This window comes from Scomber scombrus, chromosome 7 (assembly GCF_963691925.1).
Source record: "Scomber scombrus chromosome 7, fScoSco1.1, whole genome shotgun sequence".
In the NCBI taxonomy this organism is placed as follows: domain Eukaryota; kingdom Metazoa; phylum Chordata; class Actinopteri; order Scombriformes; family Scombridae; genus Scomber; species Scomber scombrus.
Window position 1 is genome coordinate 24,324,657 of NC_084976.1, and position 26,245 is coordinate 24,350,901.

General features: G+C 37.3%; 4 protein-coding genes across 9 annotated transcripts in view; 3 read left to right on the plus strand and 1 right to left on the minus strand.

Moving 5' to 3' along the window:
- Positions 1–6: 6 nt before the first annotated feature.
- Positions 7–5,429, minus strand: LOC133983224 (uncharacterized). Of its 2 annotated transcripts, XM_062422228.1 has the most exons (6): positions 5,279–5,401; positions 4,882–5,124; positions 4,166–4,273; positions 3,817–3,960; positions 1,886–2,497; positions 7–1,181 (listed from the first exon to the last, which is right to left on the minus strand). In XM_062422228.1, exons 3-6 carry the CDS (start codon positions 4,260–4,262, stop codon positions 268–270), a joined length of 1,767 nt encoding a protein of 588 aa, XP_062278212.1. In that variant the 5' UTR covers positions 4,263–4,273; positions 4,882–5,124; positions 5,279–5,401; the 3' UTR covers positions 7–267. The 2 variants fall into 2 exon arrangements, with proteins under 2 accessions (XP_062278212.1, XP_062278211.1); XM_062422227.1 differs by lacking the exon at positions 4,882–5,124 and having other exon boundaries at positions 5,279–5,429.
- A 2,158-nt stretch (positions 5,430–7,587) lies between these two features.
- On the plus strand, positions 7,588–16,751 carry tap1 (transporter 1, ATP-binding cassette, sub-family B (MDR/TAP)). Its single transcript, XM_062422229.1, has 13 exons — positions 7,588–7,727; positions 9,061–9,393; positions 10,103–10,331; positions 11,016–11,130; positions 11,596–11,726; positions 11,922–12,127; positions 12,226–12,423; positions 12,609–12,737; positions 12,900–13,094; positions 13,189–13,362; positions 14,988–15,147; positions 15,529–15,665; positions 15,755–16,751. The coding sequence occupies exons 2-13, from the start codon at positions 9,073–9,075 to the stop codon at positions 15,980–15,982; spliced, it is 2,223 nt and encodes a 740-aa protein (XP_062278213.1). The 5' UTR covers positions 7,588–7,727; positions 9,061–9,072; the 3' UTR covers positions 15,983–16,751.
- Positions 16,752–17,585: 834 nt separating this feature from the next.
- rbm8a (RNA binding motif protein 8A) lies at positions 17,586–24,937 on the plus strand. 2 transcript variants are annotated; one of them, XM_062422230.1, is made up of 6 exons: positions 17,586–17,679; positions 19,739–19,798; positions 19,900–19,977; positions 21,499–21,635; positions 23,701–23,837; positions 24,218–24,937. In XM_062422230.1, the coding sequence occupies exons 1-6, from the start codon at positions 17,613–17,615 to the stop codon at positions 24,264–24,266; spliced, it is 528 nt and encodes a 175-aa protein (XP_062278214.1). In that variant the 5' UTR covers positions 17,586–17,612; the 3' UTR covers positions 24,267–24,937. The 2 variants fall into 2 exon arrangements, with proteins under 2 accessions (XP_062278214.1, XP_062278215.1); XM_062422231.1 differs by having other exon boundaries at positions 17,595–17,673.
- A 416-nt stretch (positions 24,938–25,353) lies between these two features.
- The window catches only part of otud7b (OTU deubiquitinase 7B), a 39,148-nt gene continuing 38,256 nt past the window's right edge, over positions 25,354–26,245 (plus strand). For all 4 annotated transcript variants that reach the window (XM_062422723.1, XM_062422724.1, XM_062422725.1 and 1 more), the window contains exon 1: positions 25,354–25,514. The gene's annotated coding sequence lies outside the window, so the exon portion shown is untranslated. The remainder of the gene's footprint in view (positions 25,515–26,245) is intronic.

Consider the following 26,245-nt stretch of genomic DNA (forward strand, 5'->3'; position numbering starts at 1 on the left):
GACGCATACAGATAAGAACAAATGTATTAAACAGTTGACGCTTGACTTGAAATTCATAATAACAGATTAACATGTTTAAATATATTATTACACATTTAATACTGACAAAGAATGTCAAAAGAGCTTACATTTTAAGGAACATCACAGCCTTGTCCATGACAGAAACAGAATGAAGTGAGAATCAAAGTGTCCATCAGAAATGAAGTAATGAAGTATTACACAGCTGATTTAAACACAATGATCCAACACAGATCATGTATGTCCTCTCTACTGGTTACCTGCTTTCTCTGGCTGTGGACCTGTAGTTCCCCTCTCCATGCAGTATTCCTCCCAAAGATCTTTGAACAAGTTTCCAGTCGCACCGTAAGAACAACCTTGATCTTTTTTCGGGTCGCACAATCCCAAATTCATCTTTTTAAATACGGCACAGAAAACCTGCCGAGACAGAGGTGTGACCTTCTTGTCTAAGCACTGATTGTAGTAGTGCCTGTACACCTCGGACATGTTTGAGAAGACTGGCTCCAGATACAGCTTAGAGATTGACGTCCCGCAGCAGAGCACTTTGGGTAAACTCTCGAGGAACTCCTTGAGGAATACGTGCTCTGAAGCTTTACGGGACTTTCTCTGCGTTCGCTTCTTTGTATTTTCTTCTGCATTGTCCTCCTGGGATGCATTTTGTGCCCAGTTAAGCACCGACCACTCTCCAATCCCCAAAGTGGAGAGGAACATCTTTTTGCAAACTTGTTTTCTGTCGCCATCGCCTATTAAATGATAACGCATCGAGACAGATCTCCTTGATTGTGTCCACGGTGCTCTAGTTCTTTCCACTGGGTCGCAATCAACTAGTCCAGCCACATAGACCTTTCTCTGAACCCAATTCATGCACTGCCAGAAGCTATTAAACAGCTTGTTCCTCAAGTCTTCACTGAAGTCAGCACAGAAGCGATTGGATGCTCTTTTGCAAGCACTGGATGTGCATCTGGGTCCAATCGCCCTTTTTGCTTTAGTTATGGTGGCACCATCTTTCTTTCGTTTGCTGATGTAGGGTTTTCCCTCCATCCTAAGCTGTTTCTGTCGATTTTGTTTCCATGTTAGAGGTCTGGCAACTCTGGATTTCTTTCCGGCTGGTCCTTCTAGGTCTTCTGGGTTGATTTTGTCTTCGTCAGTGGCATCCTCTGGTTCTGCAAATACAGCGAAATGTCATTAACGTGCATGACACAGGCATGAAATTAGTGGTCTGTAACATGTCAGAAAAATGTCAATAAGTGTTTGCCAAAGCCCAAGATACAATCTAAAATGTCTTGTTTTGTTCCAACAAATAGTTCATAACCCAAAGGATATGCAGTTCACTATTAAAGAGGACTAAGAAACCAGAAAATATTCACATTTAGGAAGCTATAACTAAATCATTTTGGAATTTTTTTCTTTAAAAAATTAATCAATTGACTCATCATTAACTTTCTAATATCTGAATTTAGCAGATAAAATGTCAAAATGACAGTAGAAGCTCTAACACTGCAGTGAAATCATTACATTAGTGCACTTCTAAGTTTGGCTTAAACCAAAAGTTATTGTCATTATCAATTCATCTGTTAATTGTTATTACTATAACAGGATTAATTATTCTATAATATATATGAAAATAATGAAACAAGCACATCACAATTTCCAAGAGCCTGAGGTGACCTGAAAGGGTTTGTATTGACCAACCAGCAGTTATAAACCTAAAAGCAGGAGTTCAAACTACTCATTTTACTTGATAAATTACTTAAAGATTGATCAATAATCCAAATTGTTGTACTGTTTAATTAATCAATAAATCAGATAATTGTTTCAAGTTTAGAGAGTAGCTGAAAAGAGTAAAGACAAAACAAAACTCACTCACCCAGAGTTACCTCCACAGTGTTAAATATAAAAGGAGCAGAGTTCAGCTGTGGACACTGAGGGACAAACATCTTCTTCTCTAATCTATTCTCATTTGATTCAGTCTTTTTTGTTTTTCCAGTGTGCGTCCAGTTGAGCACAGACCACTCTCCAATCCCCAAGGTGGACAGGAACATGTTTTTACACACTTGTTTCCTTTTTCCATCCACCATCAAGTGATAACGTAGTGACACCGATCGTCTCGACTGCGATCCCACTGCTCGAGATCTTTCCACCGCATTGCGATCCACTTGTCCCGCCACGTACATCTTTCTCTGAGTCCAGTTCATGTGCTGCCAGAATTCATCAAACACCTTTTTTCGGGTATCTTCGTTGATTTCATTGCAAAGCCGGTTGGACGCCCTTTTGCACGCATTTGAGGTGCATCTCGGTCCCATTGATCTTGGCTGTTTTGTCACAACTTCGCCGTCTTTTTTTCGTTTGCTTACATACGCTTTTCCCTCCATTCTCAGCTGTTTCTGCTTGTTTTGCTTCCACTTTGACTGATCTGCAATTTTGGTTTTGGGTTTCTTTCTGGCAGCCTTATCCAGATGAGTGTTTCCATTTCTGGCAGCTGTATTGAAAAACATGATTTGTTAATGGAAGCAGTGGCCTAAAATACACTGACTGTGGCACAAATAACATTTTTGGTTTATCAAATACAAATGTATGCAATAACACTGTTGTTGACTGTTGAATGTTGGTGTTGATGTGGTGCCTTGCACTTACTTTACACTGCCTGAGTCTTGTATGTTTCCTTCTTGTATGTTTTCTGTCTTTGTGTAACGGTGACATTCTGTTTCCCCTCTGGGGATTAATAAAGTTCCTCTTATCTTGTCTTATCTTATCTTTATGTCTGTATTAGTTTTTTTCTTCTTCCTTAAATTAAGTGTGTATGTCATTGTTTTATTTAACTTTGGCACAAGGATCCCGAGTAAAAAACTTAAACTTGAACTTATCTTTGCACTGTCAGAAGCTGGTGAAAAACAACATTTCGTTTCAGCCTGTGTATTTTTTGTAAATACCATGCTACATGACAATAAAGAAAATCTTAAGCAAATGTTCTCCTAGTTTTGGTTGATTTCAACATATTATAGAAAGAAATACACTTTGACAAACTCATGTGTCAAAACTTATGCAAAAACTTATGCAAAGACTCAAAAGGATGACAATTATGGAATAAACGTCCATAGAAACATGTGAAAATAACTGTATACACTTAATTCTACTTATTATGAGTTTCTGTACTACTGTATTTAAAGTGTAATACTAAAATCCCGACTTCCTTATCATGACTTTTCTGTTTGTTTAATAAGTCTGTGATATAATTTCACTTTTTAATATAAATAGTTTGTGTATTACCAATGTTCAAAAGTTGATCATGATCTGGGTGGGTCATGTTTTATTTGAGTCCGTTTTAAATGGACATCTTTGTGTATCGAGTTCCAGATTAGTAGATATGTGCATGTATATATGTTTAAATTGGGATTGATATGAAAGATGTGCAAAAAAGCAAGAAATGTGTTACTGGCGCTAAAAGGATATATGTGCTGGCATTTATAATATTCTGCATCCACCTGCACTGTGACACTTTTGTATCCAAACAATTATAGTTAAATGCCAGCTGATAATTAAAATGGGATTAAATAATTATTCTTTTAAATCTGTAGAAAAGAGAAACTTCCAAAAAATGTGAGTATGTAGTTAAATATACTGTATATGAAAATGCAATTGAAAATGTCTTGTCACAGTCTACAACCCAAAGACATTCAGATATACTATCAAAGAGGATCAAAGAAACCAAAACATATTCATATTTAATAACCTGGAACCCGATCATTTTGGCATTTATTCTTTTATCTACTGTAGAAAGAACATTACTTCATCACTTACTGGTGTCAGTACCCAGAGGAAGTGTATTTGGGCAGTGGGGAATCATCTGCGGCTCTGCCATTATTGCTGAGTGGGACCTTTTTTTGGACGGTCCATCTTTTTCCATGTCACATTTCCTGCTTGCATCAGTGACGTGCAGATGGTCTGGGTAAAGCAGCACACACACACGCACACGCACACACACACACACACACACACACACACACACACACACACACACACACACACACACACACACACACACATACACACACACACACACACACACACTGTTAAGACATAAATAACTCCTGTGTTTCTTTAAAAAGCATCAGACTCTCACAGTGACACTGCTGGTGCTCAAACCCACCTGTCGATATGTGGTGCAGCCCAAAAGTCTCAGTGACTGTGGGTCTGTGAACTGGGGGGTCATTGGTGGGTTTGGGAAGGAGACCAATATCCTCCATTGCTGCAATGGCTAAAAAAACCCATAAGAAACAAGTTAGTGTTGCATTTTGCATCAAGCTACACAACATGCTAGGTGTCCTTCTGTGCAAAAATGTATTTAAAGTTTCATCTGAAACTAATATGAAGCTTCAGCCGTCCAAATGAGTCAAATCAAGTAGATACCTTTCAATGTTAAAGTCTTTTTAATGCCAAAGTCCCTCTTTTTCTTACTATAAGATAAGATAAGATAAGATAAGATAAGATAAGATAAGATAAGATAAGATAAGATAAGATAAGATGTATCTTTATTGATGCCCCTTGGGAGAAATTCAAATTTACACAGCTGTACAGTGGGGGGAAAAGTATAAAATCAAATACTACAGTAAACAATCTCTGTGTAAATAAATCTGCAACATATTAATGTGCAATATGCAGAAGTTCCCAAGATTATATAGCCTACATGTGTTCAATGTTCCTTAAAACACAAAGAGGGAATTTGATGCTAAAAAGTCTGTAAGTGTGGCAGATATCCACTTAATGTGACTAACACGGAGTACTGAAACATCATATAAGCTTCAGATAAACTTTTAAATGCATTTTTGCACAAAATGACTGTAGATTTTGACCCCTGTTACTTACACTGAAAGCAGTATGAAAAGGAGGGATGATTACAGACTGATCATATGGACACCTGACTGCCGTCTTTTCTTTTTTTTTTAGCAGACTTGAAATTTTGTCCACACATCTTTTAAAACGCAGTAGCATCCACTCAGTCAGACCAGATCTAAAAACACAGTTCATCCATATTTTAGCGTTGGAAACCAACGCCATGTGTCCAAATCCAGATGTTTCGTGCGTTACGTAGAAGTAGGCGTTTCAGGCCTGTTTGGCACAGAAAAGGTAAGTTTGGAGGTCAGATTACATATTTCGCTGATATTATGTATAATATAGTTAATACCTAGCAACTCTTCCTGCAGGCTAAACTACGACCACCCGCTTTAAAAATGATATTTAAGGATATTTCGTGTTTGCTTACATAGTGTTATACATTTGAAAACGTCTCGTAGACCCGTCGGTTCCATCCAGACCAGATCTCAAAGTGTCTCCGTTGCCCGGCTACTTACTCCATTACAGCTGTGGCAGTGAAACTCAGCATCTGTCAGCTCTGTTACCGCAGCAGGATTTTATTTTTTAACTAAATATTTTCTACTGAAGGATCAGAGGAGTCTCTCACTGGCAGCTGCCATGTCTGAGCATGCGCACTGAGCTTCCAAGGGCTCCTGCCATAAATACACATTAAAAAAAGAAAATCAAAATTACTCAGATAATAATGATAGCCCACTACTACTACTACTAATAATAATAATAATATAATAATGAAAAATACAAAGTTAAAAAGTAAAAACTACTCTAATAATAATAATAATAATGATATTTTTATATGACTTGTTTTGATTGATATTCAGTTGAAAATTATAGAAAACAGAAACCACATGTTTTATGCTGAAAAAGTAACTTAAATCATTACTTGATTATTAAATTATTGCATATATCTATCTATCTATCTATCTATCTATCTATCTATCTATCTATCTATCTATCTATCTATCTATCTATCTATCTATCTATCTATCTATCCATCTATCTATCTATCTATCTATCTATCTATCTATCTATCTATCTATCTATCTATCAGAGTCATAAAGAACAAGAAGATCCAGGTGTCCTGCAAAAGATGATTTGGACCTCAGAGAGCCCTGATCTCAACATAAAGGAGTCAGTCTGAGCGCTGTGGTAAGTTCTCCAAGATGCAGGAACAATCAATCTGCCAAGTATCTTGAAAAACTGTGTACAGGTGAAAATATGAAAACTGGAGCTATATCATACCAAAAATGTATTTAATTTAGGTTTCTTCAGATAACTGAACTTTGTATTAGTTGATACAGAAACACTATATAACATATATATTTTTAATATATCGTCAGTTTACTTTTAGTGCTTAAAACATTTGCACAGTATTGTATCTGGGCAATGAAAAAGGGATCAATATTAAATCTATTCTATAGATATTTCATTGCATTTTCTAAATATACATAAAAGGGAACATTATTCTAAGTATAAGTGATTTAAAGGGGCCTGCAAAGATGGTGCTTAAAATAGGGAGGATGTTTACAAGCTTTGCTCATCCTATTCTTTTGACATGAAAAGGAAGGAAAGGAAGGAAGCTATTACGGAGTTCAAAGTCTCAGTCCCTCAGTTGTCTTAATCCACTGTTGCACAAGGTCAGATTACCATCCAGGAAAAGCAGACAACGTTCTCCGGTGCCCCAGGAGCCCCAAAAGTCTCAGGTTCACAGCCTGTTGTTCAGTTTTTGGTAGTTTACTGCAATAAACTGCACATTTTTAAGTGCTCATATTGTACATTTGCTTAAATGAAGATTGATTTAATCAAATTACCATGACTGCAACACACTATCAATTTCTCAATTAATTGTTTTGTCTATGACATGTCAGAAAATAGAGGAAACATACACATTATAATTTCTTAACAGCTCAAATTGAAACATGTAAATGTCTTGTTTTGTGAGATCAACAGTCTAAAACTTAAAGATATTCAGTTTACTATCATATATGATCTGCAGAAAAGCTTCAGATTCTCATTGATTAAATAAATGCATAAATAAATAAATAAATAAATGAGAGACATTTTTTTATTTAAAGTTAAAGTATAAAAATAGGTTAAAATAGTAGTAAAATGAAATAAAAGAGATGAAGTTTAATAAAATCTTTAGACTAAAACTAGCTTTAAAAAGAGATTAAAATAAAAAAGAAACAAATGAATAAAATCGATAAGAATATAATAAAACTTATAGAATTATAATAATAAAATAATTAAGGAGATTATTCGATATTTACATGGTTGAATACGATATTAATTAACCCAATTAACCCATTATGATATTTGGTCAATTTAATCTTTTTTTTCTTCTGTTAAATGTTCGTTTTATGTAAAGCACATTGAGTTGCCACTGTGTATGAAATGCGCTATATAAATAAAACTGCCTTGCCTTGCCTAGCCTTAGCCACATGATGTCGCTGTTGGACTATTAGATATCTTTGTTTACACCAGTCGTCACGTCGTCACTCTTGTACATGCGTTACATTTATTAAAATATGTTCCAAAGATCTCATAATAAAAAATACGATACTACATAAAGCAAAGCGTGTTTTTTTTAATAATCATCAGTGTTCATCCGCCATTTGCATCTCATAAACGGGACTTTCCGCTGTAAAATGCGGTATAAAAACTTAGTTTCGGTTTCAGTCTCGTTAGTTGCAGCTCGGCTACAGTCAGCAATGCAGCCGGTTGTCTTTCACTAGTTTAATTGTCACATTTTCAGCTTTCTGGCTTAAATATTGGAGTCGCTTCAGATTTCAGACGACTATTAAACATCCGCAGTGAACTTGGCTTCGTCTAAAGGAAATGTAAGTTATATTTTTAAGAGGTGTAATGATGCAAGTTAAACCAGGCCTGCACTGTACTTACTGTAAATGAACTAATATAGATATACCTAATAATGTGTGTGCGTGTGTGTTGCTTCTTTGTGTTTCTTTGTGCCATGTGGATCTGGTTTAGAGTTACTGTACTCAGACGATTTCAAAGAAATCAGCAGTGTAGATGAAAGTGAAAGTAACTTAACACAGAAGATAATGAGCAGTAAACAGACAGCAACTTATTATCAGTGTCAATAAAGGACATCATTTTACTTATAGTCCTAGCGAAAGTACTTACAGAGGGGTAGATAAGTATTTTAGGGCTGCAACACTATCACTTCTTTACTCTACGAAATGTCAGAAAATAATAATGAAGTATGTTTCTTATACTTCCTTATACTTCCTTATAACCCCAATTTACATCTTAAAATGTCTTCTAGATCGTTTAAAACAGTCTAAAACCCAAATATATATTCTGTTTACTATCATGTGTGACACAAAAAAGCCTTACATCTTTGCATATGAGGAACTAAGATCATTACTTGATTATAACAATGGTTGCAGCAAAATATTTGAAACCATGTTTACCAAGTTCTGTGTGTATAAGAGGTACAGATAATATTAAAATATCCATGACATGACATTATACAGTAGGTGTTGTGTTTGAACGTAATTAATGAACAAACTGTGCAGTTTTTCCATCAAGGCTTTAACAGCATACAATGCCACTCCCTTCTGTCTGTTAAGACAGACCAACCCACCTTTTGTAATGTAGGCAATGATGAGTTAGACATTCATCACCTGTTATAAAGAAGGCAGGATTGTACATTGCACTATTGTTTTGCGACTAGCAAAAGAGAAACAAGATTTGTTTCTACACAGAAATCCTAATTTAGATTTAAATTTGTTTGATAGGTTTTACACATGGACCTTGAAAGTACATTTGGTATCCAGCCAGAGTCCCAAGTATTTACAGTATAACAATCAGCAAATTCAATAAGTTAACTTTAATGTCTTTTTTTTGTCTGATCATCAGTCCAAATTTCAAATATATAAATAGTCTTCTATCATTTGTGACATAAAAAAAGCTTTACATCTTTGCATCTGAGAAGCTGCAACCAGCACATTTTTGGCATTAGCAATTTTTGATTAGCATAATTGTTGCAGATTACTTTTGTGTCATCAACTAATTGCAGCTCTAAAATATGTTGGTATATTCTACATGGTTTAGCCCACAGTTAAAATAAATAATATAATATAAACCTTACTTTGTGTGTCGACTTAAATACGACTGACCCTAACACTCTCTTCTTGTATTTTGCAGAATTTGTGTGACATGCAGAAAATGAGCTACTTCTCCCCTCTGCTCTTCGTGTGCCTGGATGTCTGCGTGGTGCAGGCCTTCCGCTTGGCACAGCTCTCGCCTCTCCTCCTCGGCCATCCGTTCATCACCCTGTGGGCAGGAGGGATAACCAGAGCTACCTTCCTCCTGCTGCTCATCCTCACCTTCCCTGGAAACCTGCCATGGATGAGCAGCTTTGAGGGGCTCCAAAGTTTAGGGGTCCTTTGCTTTCTCTTCCCAGCATACACCAGTCTTCTCTGGGTGCTGGGGCAGCCCACCATGGAGGAACTATGGGGGTGGCATTCCTGGGAAAGGGTGAGCTGCTGTGTTTTTAATTCATAGTTTGCTCCATCCAAGTAAAGGCAGTAGCAGGCACTTTTCTGAACGTTTTTTTCCAGATATCTTTGTCTTACATTGCTCATGTGTCAGAAACATGTCATGATAGACCAACATGGATGTGTTAAAAATTGTAATGTGGAAAGTTTGGTACATTTACTTCATATATATTATTACTTCAATTTAGTAGCTTCATAAGATAATATAAAATTGTTTAGTTTAGTTTTTTCTTATTGAATGTTATTGAGGAAGGACAATTGTGAAAATACATTTAAACTAAGCAGAATAATCCACCATTGTTGACATAGTGTGACCCTTTTTAAATGAAATTGTATATGTTTTAGAATTAAGTGGTATTAAACTCAGTTTATTTGGAAATGTATCATTTCCTCCAAGTAAGATATGATTTTTAAACTGTCACAGCAAGATTAAACTCTACTTGTAATGGTTAAAATGTTTTTGCATAAGCTACTGAGCGGGTTGAAACCAAAGAGAGTGAAACCAAAACTAAACGAGTCTTATGAGAACTAGAAACCCATAATTTGAGAAACGTGGAAATATATTTGGTAAAAAAGAAAGAATACATTTTTATCCAAATGCAGACTCATTTTCATTGTTGAAGCAACAGGTGAATAATTTTTTTGTGGATATGGTATCATGTATGTTTAACCTGCTATTTGTTTTGCAGGTGTTGCACAGTTATATTGTGACTGTAGTGGCGTGGCTCTACTGGAGCAGATATGTGTCATCTCTTTTGCTCTCCTGGGGTCAATACATCTCATCTCTGTTGACGAGGAAGCCCGCCGAAAAGCCCAAAGAGGACACCGGTGCCTCGCTGAAGAAATTGATGGGATACATGATGCCCTATTTCTGGCGCTTTGTTGCTGTCCTGATTCTTGTGTTTCTCTCTTCCTATGGTAAGTGAGCCAGCACTTTAATTTAAAGTTGTGTACTTGATATTATGATAGCTTAAAAAATGTCCTCATTCAATTACAAAGTTTTGAGTAGATGTTTTTTGCTGTGTTGATAGCAGCTTCAAGCACAGAGTAGGTAGTATTAATCAAAAGGTAACATTTAAGAACCAAATGCATCTATGCAAAATGAAAACATCAATCAGACATTGATCAGACATCTTTAGGAGGTGCTCACCTACAAACAAAATGCAAGTGGCCTGAAAAAAAGTCCATGAAGAGCCTGACCAGCTTTTTCCCACAAAAACTAAACCACAACTCTAAAAGAGTGAGTATCACTACTGGTATTTCACATTTCAGCAGCCAACAACATGTCCGCAGCCTGAGTAGAGACGAGTCTATCATCAAATGCTTTGGACAGACTATAGACTAGCTGAAAGGTGCTGCTGCTGCTTGTCTTTTGAGCAAAGTGAAGCGGGTTGTCTAATTTTTCCACCCCAGTTTGGAGATAATCAATCATAATCAATCAAAATATAAATGGTTCTTTCCATCTTAGTGCATCAGCAGCTACACAGATCTCCACTTTGACTTGTATGCCTGTCTGTGACTGAACCTCTGTGCTTTCATTGGCAAAAAGGTCAAAGAAAGTGTTTTGATAATCGTGATAATAATGTGATCTTCTGACCGCAGGTGAGATGGCTATTCCTCAGTACACTGGTCGTGTGGCTGACTGGATCATAAATGAAGAAGCACCTGATGCATTCACAGAAGCCATCACAGTCATGACCTTAATGACTATTGCCAGGTAAAACAAGTTTTGTCACATAGTTGTTAAAGCATTACTGTTTCTACGTTTTTAAAACGTTATCTTAAATCTTTCTCTCTTCTCTTTTTTTAAATTAGCAAACAACAATGTTGTAGGTTATCATTTAGCAAAATTTATTTGGTGAAACTTCACTTTTAGTATTTAGTTTAGTGTTTCAATAAATTTTTTTATACTGGATTCAGATTCAGTTCTTTATGGTTAAGTTTGTAGTCCTAAAACATGGCCATATTTGATCCATGGTTTCTTTTGCATCTTTCTGATTGAATTTCACTTCATGCTGAAAATAATATTGTAGTTCACACAAAAAACAACGAATTCTGGGTTTTAAGAAGATATTTAGATGATTTATTTTTTTCGTTTTGTACACAAATTGGTGGTAATTATATCCTAGTCGTGGCATTTTATGTACTTTCCACTAAAATGTGTGCTCTGTCCTCTTTTTAGTGCCGTGCTTGAGTTTGTATGTGACCTCACGTACAACATCACCATGAGCCGCATACACACCTCAGTGCAGGGAGTCGTCTTCCAGGCTGTGTTGAAACAGGAGATAGGTTTCTTTGAGTCCACTTCAACTGGTAAGTCATGTACACAGTGTACGTAGGGCTGACTCGACGGAGAGTTATCTTTAAATCAAAGTGTTTGGATTGTTATGAATTCCCCAATATAACAAAGATATAATTTCCACAACTGTACAGGATTTTAAGAACATGTTTAATACATATTTAAATTGCTATCTCTTTGACAAAGCTAATGCTCAACTCTTATCTCAGGTGAACTGGTGTCCCGTATCACCACGGATACCAACGATATGAGCGAGGCGCTGAGTGAGAAGCTAAGTCTTGTAATGTGGTACACAGCACGATTTGGCTTCCTCTTATACTTCATGGTGAGCCAGTCATGGAAAATGTCTTTGCTTACTTGCATGGGACTGCCAATCATCTGGGTCATTCCAGAGCTCACTGGACACTTCCACCAGGTAAACCTTGGCTCCCCTAAATATCCCATATTTATTCTACAATGAAAATGTTAGCTTAAAGCAAAAATGAACAGCTTGAGCTTCTGTCCATCTTTTAGACTATTGCCGTAAAGGTTCAGGAGTCTCTAGCTAAGGCCAACCAGGTGGCCACAGAGACCTTCTTCAACATGACGACTGTGAGGAGTTTTGCCAACGAGGATGGTGAGACGGAGAGATACAGACAGCGACTGGAAGATACTTACGCCCTTAACAAAAAGGAAGCAGCAGCCTATGCAGCCTCTACCTGGGCCAGCAGCGTGAGTTAAATACTGACCTGGATTATCAAGCGTTTCTTAGCATATCTTTGCCTGTGAATATGAGATAATGGGAGTAAACCTAAAGAATATAGGACAATATAATGTCAAATATAGGTTACTGTACTCCCCGTCAGGTAGATGCATAGTTTATCGTGTTAAATAAACCATTGTTTCTGTTCCTCCAGATGACCACTTTAGCCTTAAAGGTGTTTATTCTGTACTATGGAGGGACGCTTGTGACCAGAGGGGCTGTTAGCAGTGGAGACCTGGTGTCCTTCGTCCTGTACGAGCTACAGTTTGCCTCTGCTGTTGAGGTGAGCCACAAGCCAAGAAGAAAGGGAATCATTTTGAAGGAAATGTTATGTCTATGCACTTGTTTCCCCTACTGTAGGAGCATGAGTGAGCAGCTGAGTCTTTTGTTTTAAACCAAAATGTGTCAAACTAAAAAGTGCCTCATTCTACCACCCCTCTCCCAGGCTGTCATGCGTTATTATCCAGAGGTGAAGAAGGCAATTGGCGCCTCTGAAAAGATCTTTGAATATTTGGATCGGAAACCTCAAGTACCTCCTGATGGCACTCTGGCCCCTAAAAGCCTTAGGGGACACATTCAGTTTAAAAACGTTAAATTTTCCTACTCTAGTGGGACAGAAAATAACACTCCTTTGCTCAAGGTATGTATTTCTTTATTTATGTTTATTAGTCTTACAATTATTTATCATCATATATGACCCTCTACCAATCCACACTTCCCCTCTCTTTTACTAGGACCTGTCTATGGAGATGAAGGCAGGCCAGATCACCGCCCTTGTAGGGCTAAACAGATCAGGGAAGTCCACTTGTGTCAAGCTGCTGGAGAGGTTTTATCAGCCCCAAGGAGGAGAAATCCTACTGGATGGGAAACCACTGCAAAGCTACAAAGACCAGTACCTTCATGACAAGGTGGGTGGATAACAAGAGGAAATGCAGCCCGTATTTATACCGTTAAAAACAAATCTGAAAGTGTTACTTTCAATTTTGCATTTGAGATTTTAAGCATTAGCTGACATTGTGGAAGAACAGGAAGCTTAACGGTACTACGGGGAGGTTTTTTTTTTTAAATCACTAGTAGTACAATGTTTTAAAAATGGGTTCATGTTTTCCTTGTATAGTGTGTGGACATGATGATTTAGAGTATGTAGGTAATGTAATTCTTACTGCTAGTTTCACACTATAGCAATGCACCTGCAATGGTAAACATAAATGTAAACACTGCACAATTTAAAATATTTTTACCAGAAAAATGTACAGGACACATTTGAAGCTTCATTAAGTGATTTTTGGCCACTAAATGGAAGAATTATGTACAGTCAATCAGAAACACTGTCTCATTGTGATTAAGATTTTTTCTCAAAAGAGACACACTAGCAAACAGAACACTACAAATACAAAATCAACAAAGAGTTTATAGAAACAGGTACTGTACAACGCAACCGTCTACGAACCATCTCAAAGTCCGTACCAAAACAAACAGTGAATCACACATGAAGAAAGTGTCAAAATAACATTTATTATAAACTGAAATAAAATGATGTTAGTCAGTTAAACACATCTGGCTGGTGGAGGCCTGGAAGGAAGAGAAGAATGACATTGACTATTAAAGCAGCCAGCTTAAATAGGCTGAGGCCTAAAAAAAAAAAAAGAAAAGAAAAAAAATAGGCTGAGGCCTAAACTACCCAGGTGCAGGTAGTTTCCTGATGTCTTCTTTAGTCCCGCCCACTGGCTCCTGGGCCACGAAGCTCAAGCGAAAAGGCAGAAAGGGACGATAGATGATAGATAGATAGATAGATAGATAGATAGATAGATAGATAGATAGATAGATAGATAGATAGATAGATAGATAGATAGATAGATAGATAGATAGATAGATAGATAGATAGATAGATAGAAACTTTATTGATCCCCTAGGGGAAATTTCACAGTCATCAAGTATGTTGCAAGTTCTGCACTCCTGAACCTCTGTTGATTGAGTTTATGCCCCAATGTTTGCAATTTACCACCATAAAAACAACATATTTTACTTTTAATTTCTATATCATCAGCAGAAAAGACTGCATGGATCTATATGCTTTATTTGGTGATACAGATGAAGAAAGACATAATAAACACCAACCGGTGAGGTAGTAACACCCTCAGGGGTTCATTAAGCCACCGTACCACAAACACTGACTAAAATTCAAGATGAAAAATATGAAGGTGTATTGTGCAGCTGAGGCCATAAAACAGAAATGAAATTAAAGTAGCTCTGAGGTGTATAGTAATAATGACACAGGGGAGGTGAACTGTAATCCATTAAAAGTTTCTACTCCAAATACTCAAAACTTCAGTTTAATTTCACCCATTTCCTCCTTATTATCTTTCAACTAACTTTTTATATTTTTGTATTATTGCACACTGGTCACAGGAATATTCAAAGGACACTTTTGCTAAACTTTATTCTGCTGTTACCTTCATTGTAAACCACTCTGCTTCAGCTCTAACAGTCAAGCAGCCATTGACTTGTCTTCTTCATCCTTTTTGTTTTTCAGATCGCTGTTGTGAATCAGGACTGCACACTCTTTGCTCGCTCAGTGCGGGAGAACATCAAATATGGGTATGAGGATGCCTCTGATGAGGAAATGTACAGAGCTGCCAAGCTGGCTAGTGCCCACGAGTTCATCATGGAGCTGTCAAAGGGATACGATACAGGTTCGACCCATACATTTTGCATAGTGGATCCCAAAGTTGGGTCTTTCCTGGAGGGGTTTTTGGAAAACATTTTATTCACTTTTCATTTTCACTTTCATTTTTACATGTTTGCATAGTTACGAGATGAATTCCTGCAATGGTACATTTCTTTGTAGGGTTTTTTTAGGCAACTCATTCTGACAGGATGTGTGAAAGTAGTAAAAGGACAATTAATTTGATTGAGTGCTCTTGTAACAAACAGCCTAATGTTCTTTTTGCAATAGAAACTAAGATAAGATATTCCTTTATTAGTCCCACGATTGGAAAATACGTTAATTCCCCATTCCCTATTTCCCGAAGATGTACATTAACACAATAACAGTATATCTTACTGTTGGATAGATGCCGGGGAGAAGGGAGGACAGGTGTCTGGAGGCCAGAAGCAGCGCATAGCCATTGCCAGAGCCTTAATCAGACGTCCTAAAATCTTGATACTGGACAACGCCACCAGTGACTTGGACTCAGAGAATGAATATCAGGTAGGAAATACTTGAGTTTCACATTTTTCTCATTATTTACTCTCATGTTTTTGCTTCATGTAACATCAAGTCATGATTGTACTCAACAGGTCCACCAAGCTCTGTTAAAACAAACCAACGACTGCACTGTGCTGCTGATATCCAACAAGATGAGTGTTGTGGAGAAAGCCGATCACATAATTGTCCTGAATGAAGGTGTGGTGCAGGAGGAAGGCACTCATGAAGACCTGATTGGGAAAAGTGGCCTTTATGCGGAACTGGTGAAAAAGCAAAATGAGGGCTTCTGCCGTAAAGAAGAGGGGAACAATGAAGACTGATGTGCGTGGGTGGCGGCTTGCCCTCGAGCCAGAGAAGCAGACGAGTGACAGGAACGTTGTTGCTGATTAGAAGTCCAGACATGAAGGGTCAAAACTCCAGCAACACTAGCATTATAAAAAACATCTTTATTGCAAGACCATACTTAATATCAGAGGTGTTGCTAGAGTTCTGGCCCATTAAGACTATTTCCCCTCTTTAATGCATCTTGAACGTAGGGGAAGTTGTGCCAATAATCCCAGAAGAGTTCCTGAAAAATCAGCAGCCTTTGAGCTGAATATCTAATCCCCAGCTGCTCCAAGAAGATGAGGAACTTGGTAATATGGATCAAATCCTGTATCAAGGGACATTTGAATTCATATTTCAATATGGATTGACTCTACATAATACAACACATTATCTGTTAAATAAAACATTTGCAACATTGTCCATGATGCTTTGCTACAACTTATCACTTCACCATATCACCTAAGCAGAGCCCGATATTTTAACCAGCAGCTCAGTCACGTCAATGCATATGAATTGCAGCAGGATTAATGATGATCACTTACTTTATTGCTTTGCAAACATGTAGGAAGGATGAATCTGCAAGATTTTAGTCATTTCGTGTTGCACATTTTCAGACTGAATGTCATGGATGTATATATTTTTTTTTTTTCATGTTGAATGTTTGATCTTATTTTTTCCTACTGGTATTTCTACACCTTTTAATTGTATTGTTAAGCAATAAGTAGTGTGTGTCACTGTAGGGTTTAGAGAATAAACATTTTAAATGAACCTTTTCCTGCCTTCCACGTTTTTAATTTGTTCAGCTTTACCGTATCTGTGAAAGTGTTTCATTTTATGGAGAAATAATTGTTGTGGGTAGTTGCTGCTTTCTGCTTTTGTAGGATTTCGACACGTAAATTAGAAATGTGATTGCGCTTACTTTTCTGATTTTACTTTGTAAAGCGGCATTGGTAGCAACATTTACAGGCTTAGAGTTTTTAGATAAAGTTTTTCAATGGTTCCAACATTTTATGGTATAGTTTACAGGGTGGGTGTGTAGTTTGATGCTGGCAGCTTGTGGCAAGTCTGCTGTTAAGTACCAATAGTCATTCCAGTTCATACATGAAGGATAAATAAAAAAGTATCAATAAGATATAATAATTTCAATAGAAAGAAAGAAAAATAACTACTTGAATAAAAAGTAAAGGTAAATGTGACAGACATATTTAAATAAACCATTCTGAAGATTTTGATAACAGATAAACCTTTCTTATTTTTATAATAAGAAAATAGGGTTGTTATGAGAATAATGGGGTTGTTTTTGGTATTTTGGCTTTGTGGATATGAAACAGGAAATAAGAAGATAATAAGAACTTAATTTTATGAATGTAGAATTTGACTAAAATAACGAGCAAATTAATCACGAATTGTTCGTTGCTGGAAAAAGTAGGATTGTTGAATATAAGTAACAAATCATGTCCTTTGAGAGTGATGTCCTTCTTGAGATATGTTTTAAGATCCACTTGAAAATCAGTCTTTACTTACTTTTTCGTAACCTGGCAACATCCGCCAAGCCGGGACTCTTTTTGCGTAACCACGTTACGTCGGTCAGCACGCACAGACACACACACACAGAGAGGCATCATGGCGGACGTGTTGGATCTTCATGAAGCGGGAGGCGAGGACTTTCCTATGGATGAGGATGGTGATGGTAATATTAATATTTGTGCACATTAGTAGGAGACGATTCCTAAGCACTGCCTTTAAATGGTGTGTAAGTATTGAGGTTTACAGCACGCTGGCCGAGGCTGAAAATGCCTCCAAACGCCGGACTGCGTGGTTCAGGCCTTGGAGATGCTAATGCTAATGCTAATTATTCATTCAACCCTCTTTTTCGCGCTTATAGTGATTACAAGCTAACTTTAATAAAACATTTCCAGCGTCCATTGGTTTAGATATATTATTTTAAAGGGGCTTTTCTGCTTAATAGTGCAGAAGTTTAACGTAGTTAATCAACATTAACATGAGCAAACACGACACAACAATGAGCGTGTGTGTTAGCCACAGTTAGCTCTAATAGTGATATACCTTAATGTAGCTGCAGAGAAATAACAATTTGTAACTTGTGCATTTCAACATCCAAATAGTCGGTTTCATTTCGGCGGTATGTCACGAAACTTATAGTAGTAACTTATAACTTAACAGTATAAGTATTATGAGCTTGATGTAGTAAAAGTATTACAGTAAAAGTACATACGTATTATGAGTGATGTAGTAAAATGTGACATCATTAGATTATTAATACTGAAGCATCAATGTTAGAGCAGCATGTTACTGTTGTTGGTGATGGAGGTGGAGCTGCACTACTTTTACACACCAGCCAGCCACAGCATTAAAACCACCAGTATGGTTGTGTGCAGTTCCCATTAGTGCTTCCAAAACATATCTTACCTGTTGAGGCATGGACTCAACAAGACCCTTGAAGGTGTCCTCTGTTATCTGGCTCCTAGAAGTTAGCAGCAGATGCTTTAAGTCCTGTAAGTGGTGAGACTGGGCCTCCATGGACCTTTTTTTCCAGCCCATCACACAGATGCTTAAAGGTTTGAGATATGGGGAGAGCCAATGCAGCACCTTGAACTCTTCTGTTGTTGAAACCATTCCTGAGGAATATATGCAGTGTGGTGGGGTACATTATCCTGCTGATAAAACAATGTTTAAGTAGGTGGGACATGTTAAAGTAATTCAAGGACTCAGGTCTCCAGTAGAACGTCACTCAGAGCATCTTACTGCTTCTGCCGGTTTGCCTTCTTGCCCCAAGTTCCAGCTCTGACGCTCACATGCCCATTGTAGACACTTTCGGTGGTGGACAGGAGTCAGCATGGGCGTGGGTTTCTTATCATTGAAAGGGGAGCTTTTCCTTGCTGCTGTTGCCAAGTACTGCTCATGTGGTAATGTTGGATCTCTTTGAATTAAATTAAAGAGTATGGTCTAGACCTGCTCTATGTGAAAAGTGCCTTGAAAAGACTTTCGTTGTGATTTGGCGCTATATTAATAAAGTGACTGATTCTGAGCATTAACTTTTTCAGCTGTTTCTGATATATATTAGCTCTTTTGTGTGATTGGAGCAGATAGGCTAAGCCTTCACTCCCCATGTGCAACAATAAGTCTTGGAGCACTTTTTATAGGTAGTATTGATCACGGCATACTGGGAGCACCCCACAAGACCTGCCATTTGGAAAATGCTCTGACACTTGTCCATTTTTTCCTGCTTCTAACACATAAACATCAAGAACTTATTGTTCACTTGCTGCCTAATATGTCCCACCCCATAACCCCATATTTGGCACTAAAGAGTTATTCACGTCACCTGTCAGTGGATTTAATGTTGTGGCTGATCGTGTATACAGTTACTTTAAACCAGTTGGTCCCCTCCAAAGGGTCGCCACATGAATCTTAGGGGTCGTGAGATGATTAATGGGAGAGGAAAGAAGTAAAAAACTAAATTCTGATATCTGAAACGTGACCCCGACTACACACTGCTTTTTGTAAGGCGTCAAAAGCCAACAAATGTAGTGGAGTAGAAAGTACAATATTTCCCTTTGAAATGTAGTAGAGTGCAATGTAGCATAAAATGGAAATACTCAACTAAAGTACAAGTTCCTTAAAATTGTACTTGAGTAAATGTGCTCAGTTACTTTTCACTACACTGAGTGCAGAAAAGGATGAAGTTGCATGAATTCATGCTGACATCTTCAACTTTGTTTCCTCAGAGAGCATCCACAAGCTGAAAGAGAAAGCAAAGAAGAGGAAAGGACGAGGCTTCGGATCAGGTGGGTGTCCAATCTTGTGATATCGACTTGGGTAAAAATTCTTTATCTGTCCAAATTTTTCAGCAGTGCTGAGTATTTTTTTTTTCCGTTTTTGTTTCCAGAGGAAGGAGCCAGGTCCAGAATCAAGGAGGACTACGATACTGTGGAACAGGATGGTGATGAGCCAGGACCTCAGAGATGTAAGTGCTGCTTAAAATAAAGTTTAAAGGACATGCTAACAATGAAGTCTGTCTTTCAACAACAATTAGATGCAAAAATGAACACTGATAGTTTTTTCTTGCCATGATAATTCCTCCTATTCATAGTGATTGGGGGCTAAAATCCACAAGCAACCTTCTGTGCAAAAAAGCATTTAACAGTTTGAGGCTAAGATGAAGGTTCAGTCCAAATGAGTTATAGTTCAAGTAGATTCCTTTCAGCGTTAGTCTCTTTAGAGCCAAAGTCCCTCTTTTTGTTACTATATTTCCACCATAGCTCAACAGGGAAGCACAAATAGGGAATTTGATGCTAAGAAAACTGTAAATGTGGCAGATATCCACTTGATATGAACTGAGACTGCTGAAGCCTCATTTAAGCTTCACATCTACTTTAAATACATTTTGTGTACAAATGCCTGCGTGGATACTGCAAATATTGGCCATCACTTAGATTGAAAATACATTTGAAGGATCTTTTGATAGTCAGTATGAACAGGATGAATGATTACAGTGAGGAAACCTCTTTCACTGTTCATATGGGCACCTGACTGTTGTTTTAAGACAGACCTGAAACATAGTGAATCTGTCCAGCTGAAAATTAAATTAACAGCTGGCAACTGATCAATTGATCGACTAATCATTGCTCTCTACATGAACAACCAATACAATTTTATGAATAATAGTAATAATGGTATATTGTAAAAATGTCCAAACAGTTGCACCATTAAAACATTTAATTGATCGGGATAATACAATTGCTTGAGATTTGCCAGTTAACTATTCATATACATTTTTAAAAATGTCTGTGAGAGACTGTAATCAAACAGAAAAAAACGCTCAAACCAGACTGGAATGATTGCTTTTGTATACATGTTGTATGAAAACTATGCAAGCACATAACAGGCTTTAATTACATATCTGAAGTGAAGTCGCAGAAGATGATGTTGTTACAAACCAAATAACTGACTACTAAAGAACAAGCAGTTCTGTATAATCACAGAATAATGTGCTTTATATAGAAATGAAAAGATAAGAACAAACAATCAATAAAGATGCGTGTCAGTGCAGCTCTGTAGCTCTAGCACTCTTTGATACTGGCAAATTTGTGTGTGTCATTGTGTGTGGGTGTTAAATGCACACCAGTAATTTATTGGTGTCCTGACATTAAATGGTGTCTTTAAGAAGGTTTTTTTTGTTTTGTTTGTTTGTTTTTCCTTTGGTCACATCCTGTTACTTGTGTTTATCACAGATTTACTATTTTGTTTGGCGCAGGCTGTCAGTGGGATCAGTACCAGTGTAATAATTATGATATTCTTCTGTACTTCTAACAACACAAGTTACCATCAACTGCTTGTGTTTGCTCTAAAAATGTTGTACTGGTGTACTTATCCCAAAAAAAGAACGCTGTATCTCACTTATCAACTAACACTCATTAAATGACCCAGTTGAAATAAATTGTTTATTTGAACATATTTGACACAATGCTGCTTTTCCTTGTTGTAGCTGTGGAGGGCTGGATCCTGTTTGTGACAGGCGTTCATGAAGAAGCCACAGAGGAGGACATCCATGACAAGTTTTCAGAGTTTGGAGAAATCAAGAACCTGCATCTCAACCTTGATCGTAGAACAGGCTACCTCAAGGTGAGACAAATAACCACTGCGCCACAGTGGGTCTGTGAGTGTCAGTGTGTCCAAAGTTCAGGGAAGAGCCGTTCACATTCAGTCGATGCACACCTGTCACTGTCTCTTAGCATTTTATTTCTTTTATTGACACAGCCTCTGGTTCACTTTGTTACTCTAATAGGTCATTTATTAATCAATCAATCAAACTTATATAGCACCAGACAAGCTGATAATAAGACAGAACAAGTGACAAATAAAAAAATGATTAAAAAGAGAAAACTGAGACCAATGCACTCAGGAGAAAATAACGATGATAAACATTTTGAGTAAAATATAAATATGAGAAAATTAAAAAAATAAGAGAATTAGAGAAAATGTTTAGTAAAAACTAGGTTAAAATAGATTAAAAAGTAAAATGAAATAAAAAGGATCAAGTTTAATAAAAGCTAGATTAAAACTTAGTCTTGTCTTAAAGACAAGAAACATGAATAAAAGATAAAACTTATAGAATGATAATAATAAAATGCAATAAAGTAGACATTCTTTTTAAAACATCAAAAGAAATAGAATAAATTAAAAATATTATACATTTTATTTTTAAATACATAAAATAGATATAACAAGTCAGAGTACACCTCATTTTTCAAACAATCCAGTGGACGTCCACTTAGATATTAAATAGTGTTTGCTGCTCTTTTGCAAGTTATAAGAACCACTGATTGGATATCAAATTGCTCTAATCCCAAATAACGAGTTTTCTCAGAGGGCTGTACCATATATTTCCAAATCAGCATTGCACTGTACTATAAGGGCAATATTCCAAAATATTACTATGGTCTTAATTTATGCTTGTAATTGTTAAATGAGTGAAGTAGAAAGAAACTAGTTAAATTAATTTTCTTATTACATGCTTTGTAACACAAGCGGGTATCAAAAGTGCTCTGAAATTGTTTTTACAGCACTTTGTAGCTAGATTAATTTATTTGACCATTTATGGAGACTCCACTAAGCCACGTACATATTCAAAGCCAGAAAAAAATGCCATTAATGAGCCAAATATCTTCTTTCTTTTTAAAAAAAAATTATTTGGCTGAAACGATGCTGAGACCAGCTCCCAACATCATGTTGTCTCAACCGGAAAATTAAACTGCCCCAGTTTCTCTGACTCACCCTAATTGTTTCCAAATAGAGAAGCTCATTCCACACATACCCGGTTACCCAATGCAACTCATGTAAGAAAAATAAATATGTAAAAACAAATACATTATTGTTTCATTTCCATCCTTCCTGTCTGGTGGAATGAGTCATTTGTTTTGTGTGCAAAGCCAGACTATTTCTGAATTGTGAACAACGGCTTTGCTTTGTCATCTCATGTAACCAAGGTTGTTGTTCCTGCTTTATGTCTTATACAAATTAGATTTCTTCTTTTTCTCGAACTGCAGTCTCATTTTTAACCTTTGATAAAAAGTTGAAAAGATAATAACCTGCCAAGAAAGACAGAACTTAAGTAATCTGATGTTTTGTAAATATTTGGTGATCATAATGTATCAGATTTTGTCCCCCTCAGCTGAGGTCAAATTGACATTCACATGGACCCATTTTTTTGTGTTGTAGGGTTTTGCTGCCCAAACATTTCCTTCCACTTTGTCATAGCCACAAGGTGGCAGCATTTATTTAATTATGACACAAGATCAAAGCATTTTGACCCTGGAACTCTTCCTCCAGACATTTCATCCATGCGTGGAGATCGATTTCCATGGCAGGCTATTTGAAGAGCAACATGATGCAGCAACAATCTCACACATTTAATTAATCATCTTTAAATGCTTCACATTCACAGACACAAATGTATTATGTCAGTTGGTTAAGCTTTTGTGCTATGGTTTAAAATGTTTGCCCAATGATCTCACACTGAGGTAACAGAGGGGGCATTATACCAGTCAGACCAAAGAGTATTACATTATTGAGTGGTCAGTAGCCCTGTTTTTTTGTACTGTTTTAATTGTGAAATACGGCCAAATTCCAGAGCAGTGTTGCCATAGATGTGTAATAACTAACACTGTGTCCTGATAACTGTTCCCAGGGGTATGCACTGGTGGAGTATGAGACATACAAAGAGGCCCAGGCAGCCATGGAAGGGCTCAACGGTCAGGACATGATGGGCCAGCCTATCAGTGTGGACTGGGGATTTGTCAGAGGCCCCCCCAAGAACAAGAGGAGGTGAGGGTGGTGTGTTAATCTGTGGAGACAGTAACTCGCTGGTTTAAACAGTGTTGTTAATATTTTACAAGTCAAACTTTGTCAGATTGCATATTAACTGGATAGACTGGAAATATCCTCTCAAGACATCTAGTTAGAGACTAGTATGATGCAGATTGGGACATCAGTTTGACTTCCTGTACTGTGCAGATCAGTGTTGGAGCAATATATTTTTTACACTTTGTTTAAAATGTAGAGACATTTTTTTATATACTTCATAAAACTTTGACCAGGTTAATCATTTTCTTTCTATCAGTCAGTCTTTGATATTTGTGATGGTGAAAGTGTAGCTTTAGTATTTTCCTTGTTAATTTGAGGTTTTTTTTGTTTTTCTTTAATAGGACTGGTGGTCGGAGACGCAGCAGAAGTCCAGATAGGAGGCGGCGTTAAAGTTTGGCAGTTTCCATTGGCCAGAGGAGGTGTCAGTCACTTTGACAGGCAGTTTATAATCGTATCTTCTCATACAAAGAATTTTTTTTTTTTTTTGTATGTACAATATTTTTCAGTAGCAGTTGTATGACATTGACATCTAGTTGTACAATTTCAACAATTGACACAAAGAATGACAGAGTAATAAGTTGGCTGAACAGCAGCATTTGCATTTTTTTCCTGTTTGTGTGTAATTGTTTAACCTAGATTTGAAAAACTCTCCCAAGATTTGCTCCAACTCTGACATTTTTTAAAGTAGGTTTATCTGCAGACAGGCGTTATGTAGTGGAGTGGGGGTGTGTGTGTGTAATTAGACCTTTCTCACATCTTTTACTATCACCCTAACCACCTCACTCCTCATGCTTTTAAACCTAACCAACAAAGTTAACGAGTACTAGCCAATCAGAAGCAGAGTAGCAAATCCAGACATGACCATCTTGTTTTTTTCTCTCTCTCTCTCAACACAACGGTGAAACTTATGTTTAAACTCTCAGCACCAGCTTCTAGGTTTGTTTATGGATTTGATTTTCCTCTCAAAAAATGTTGTTTCAGTTTACTTTAGTTATGTGTATTTTATTGTGCCTAACTGTTTTTGTTTTATAACTTGGGGAATATTAAACTTTTTAAAAAGGAAAAAATGTGTGCTCTGTTTTTGTGTTTTTTATTTAACACTGCTAATGACGTAGGGTTTACATCATCCTGGATGACCTCACCCAGACATTGGTTCCGCCCCAGCTATTTTGTCAACTCCAAAGCACCTGTCACTCTGGACTCACTCCTACACCTCATAGGCTATCTGGGATAAAAGACCCAGCCCCTTTATTTGAGCAGCCAATCGGCAAGCGGATGTTTTGTACTCTCTTATCCTCATTGGTTACATGGAACCTCAGTCAAAGTCATGAAGGATGCCCATTGGTGCTTATCAAGGTCAATAAAATGGAGTCTTCGCTCTGATTGGCTGCCTCGTTCAAAGGGGGCGGGCTCAAGCCCTTCAGTAGACGTTGTTGTTGTAACTGGTGGAGAAATTACTTTGTCGGTGGTGGTCCGGAGGTTTGGGGATTTTAACATTCAAGTTCCACCTTACCCAAGATGCTGAAAAGTTAGGAATTGCCGGTCTGGCAAAAAACGTACATGCTGTTCACAAGTTCCTGCTTGGAGGGAAACTTTAAATGGGGGACGATGAAAACAACATCTGCTAGGCCGTTCAAGGTAAGCAGTAAAAAAGGGGGGATAGCCTCTACTCTCTAGCGTTAGCTCATGTTAGCTGCTGATTAGCCAGGCTTGAAGTAGCCAAATGTTAAGGTTTCGGTCTAATTACTGCAAAAACAAACACTTCCCTGCAAACGAGCATTCATATACACGTTTGACACTTTACCAAAAGGATGATTTAATTGTATAATGCGTGTGGATAAAGTTCCTGTGTGTGTGTGTGTACCCCCCCATGCGTTTGAACGGCATCAAATGCGTTTATGTAAGCATGCGTATTGTTTCGTAGATATTTCAGCTTCAGAGAAAATAAGAGATGGGTCTAAAATCATCATCTTGTAGCATTGAGCCGCATCTAGTCATGTCATGGTGTGAGCAGGTTGGGGTTGAATAGAAATGGTCGCAGAAAACATGACATTGGCTTTAAAAAGACAGAGAGAGATGCCAGCCATAGTTGAAGTTAAATGATGTATTATAAGTTTTTTTTCTGAATGGGATATATTATAACAATTACTATATATGTGTATGTTTTTGGCTTGATTTCTAAGAGCTTATCCAGATTGTATTTAAGGTGCACAAGTGATGTAACGTTTACTTCAAACACCAGCTTAGAGAGAGGAGGGGGGGGGGTGTTGCTAATTGTTAACTGTTTGCACTCACTCGTATGTATTTTATGAACTTGCATCCCCTCACCCCAATAAATAACAATAAAATATTCCGGGTTCATGTAGTGA

Excerpts from the sequence above, each read along its gene's own strand:
- rbm8a (XM_062422230.1), top strand. The coding sequence starts at position 17,613 with ATGGCGGACGTGTTGGATCTTCATGAAGCGGGAGGCGAGGACTTTCCT. Across the intron at positions 17,680-19,738 it reads TATGGATGAGGATGGTGATG|AGAGCATCCACAAGCTGAAA; the intron begins GTAATATTAATA and ends TTGTTTCCTCAG. Across the intron at positions 21,636-23,700 it reads GTAGAACAGGCTACCTCAAG|GGGTATGCACTGGTGGAGTA; the intron begins GTGAGACAAATA and ends AACTGTTCCCAG.
- LOC133983224 (XM_062422227.1), bottom strand. The coding sequence starts at position 5,324 with ATGGAACCGACGGGTCTACGAGACGTTTTCAAATGTATAACACTAT. Across the intron at positions 4,274-5,278 it reads TTTCAAATGTATAACACTAT|CCATTGCAGCAATGGAGGAT; the intron begins GTAAGCAAACAC and ends GGGTTTTTTTAG. Across the intron at positions 2,498-3,816 it reads TCCTCTGGGTACTGACACCA|CTGCCAGAAATGGAAACACT; the intron begins GTAAGTGATGAA and ends TTTTCAATACAG.
- tap1 (XM_062422229.1), top strand. The coding sequence starts at position 9,073 with ATGCAGAAAATGAGCTACTTCTCCCCTCTGCTCTTCGTGTGCCTGGAT. Across the intron at positions 10,332-11,015 it reads TGTGTTTCTCTCTTCCTATG|GTGAGATGGCTATTCCTCAG; the intron begins GTAAGTGAGCCA and ends TTCTGACCGCAG. Across the intron at positions 12,424-12,608 it reads CCTCTACCTGGGCCAGCAGC|ATGACCACTTTAGCCTTAAA; the intron begins GTGAGTTAAATA and ends CTGTTCCTCCAG.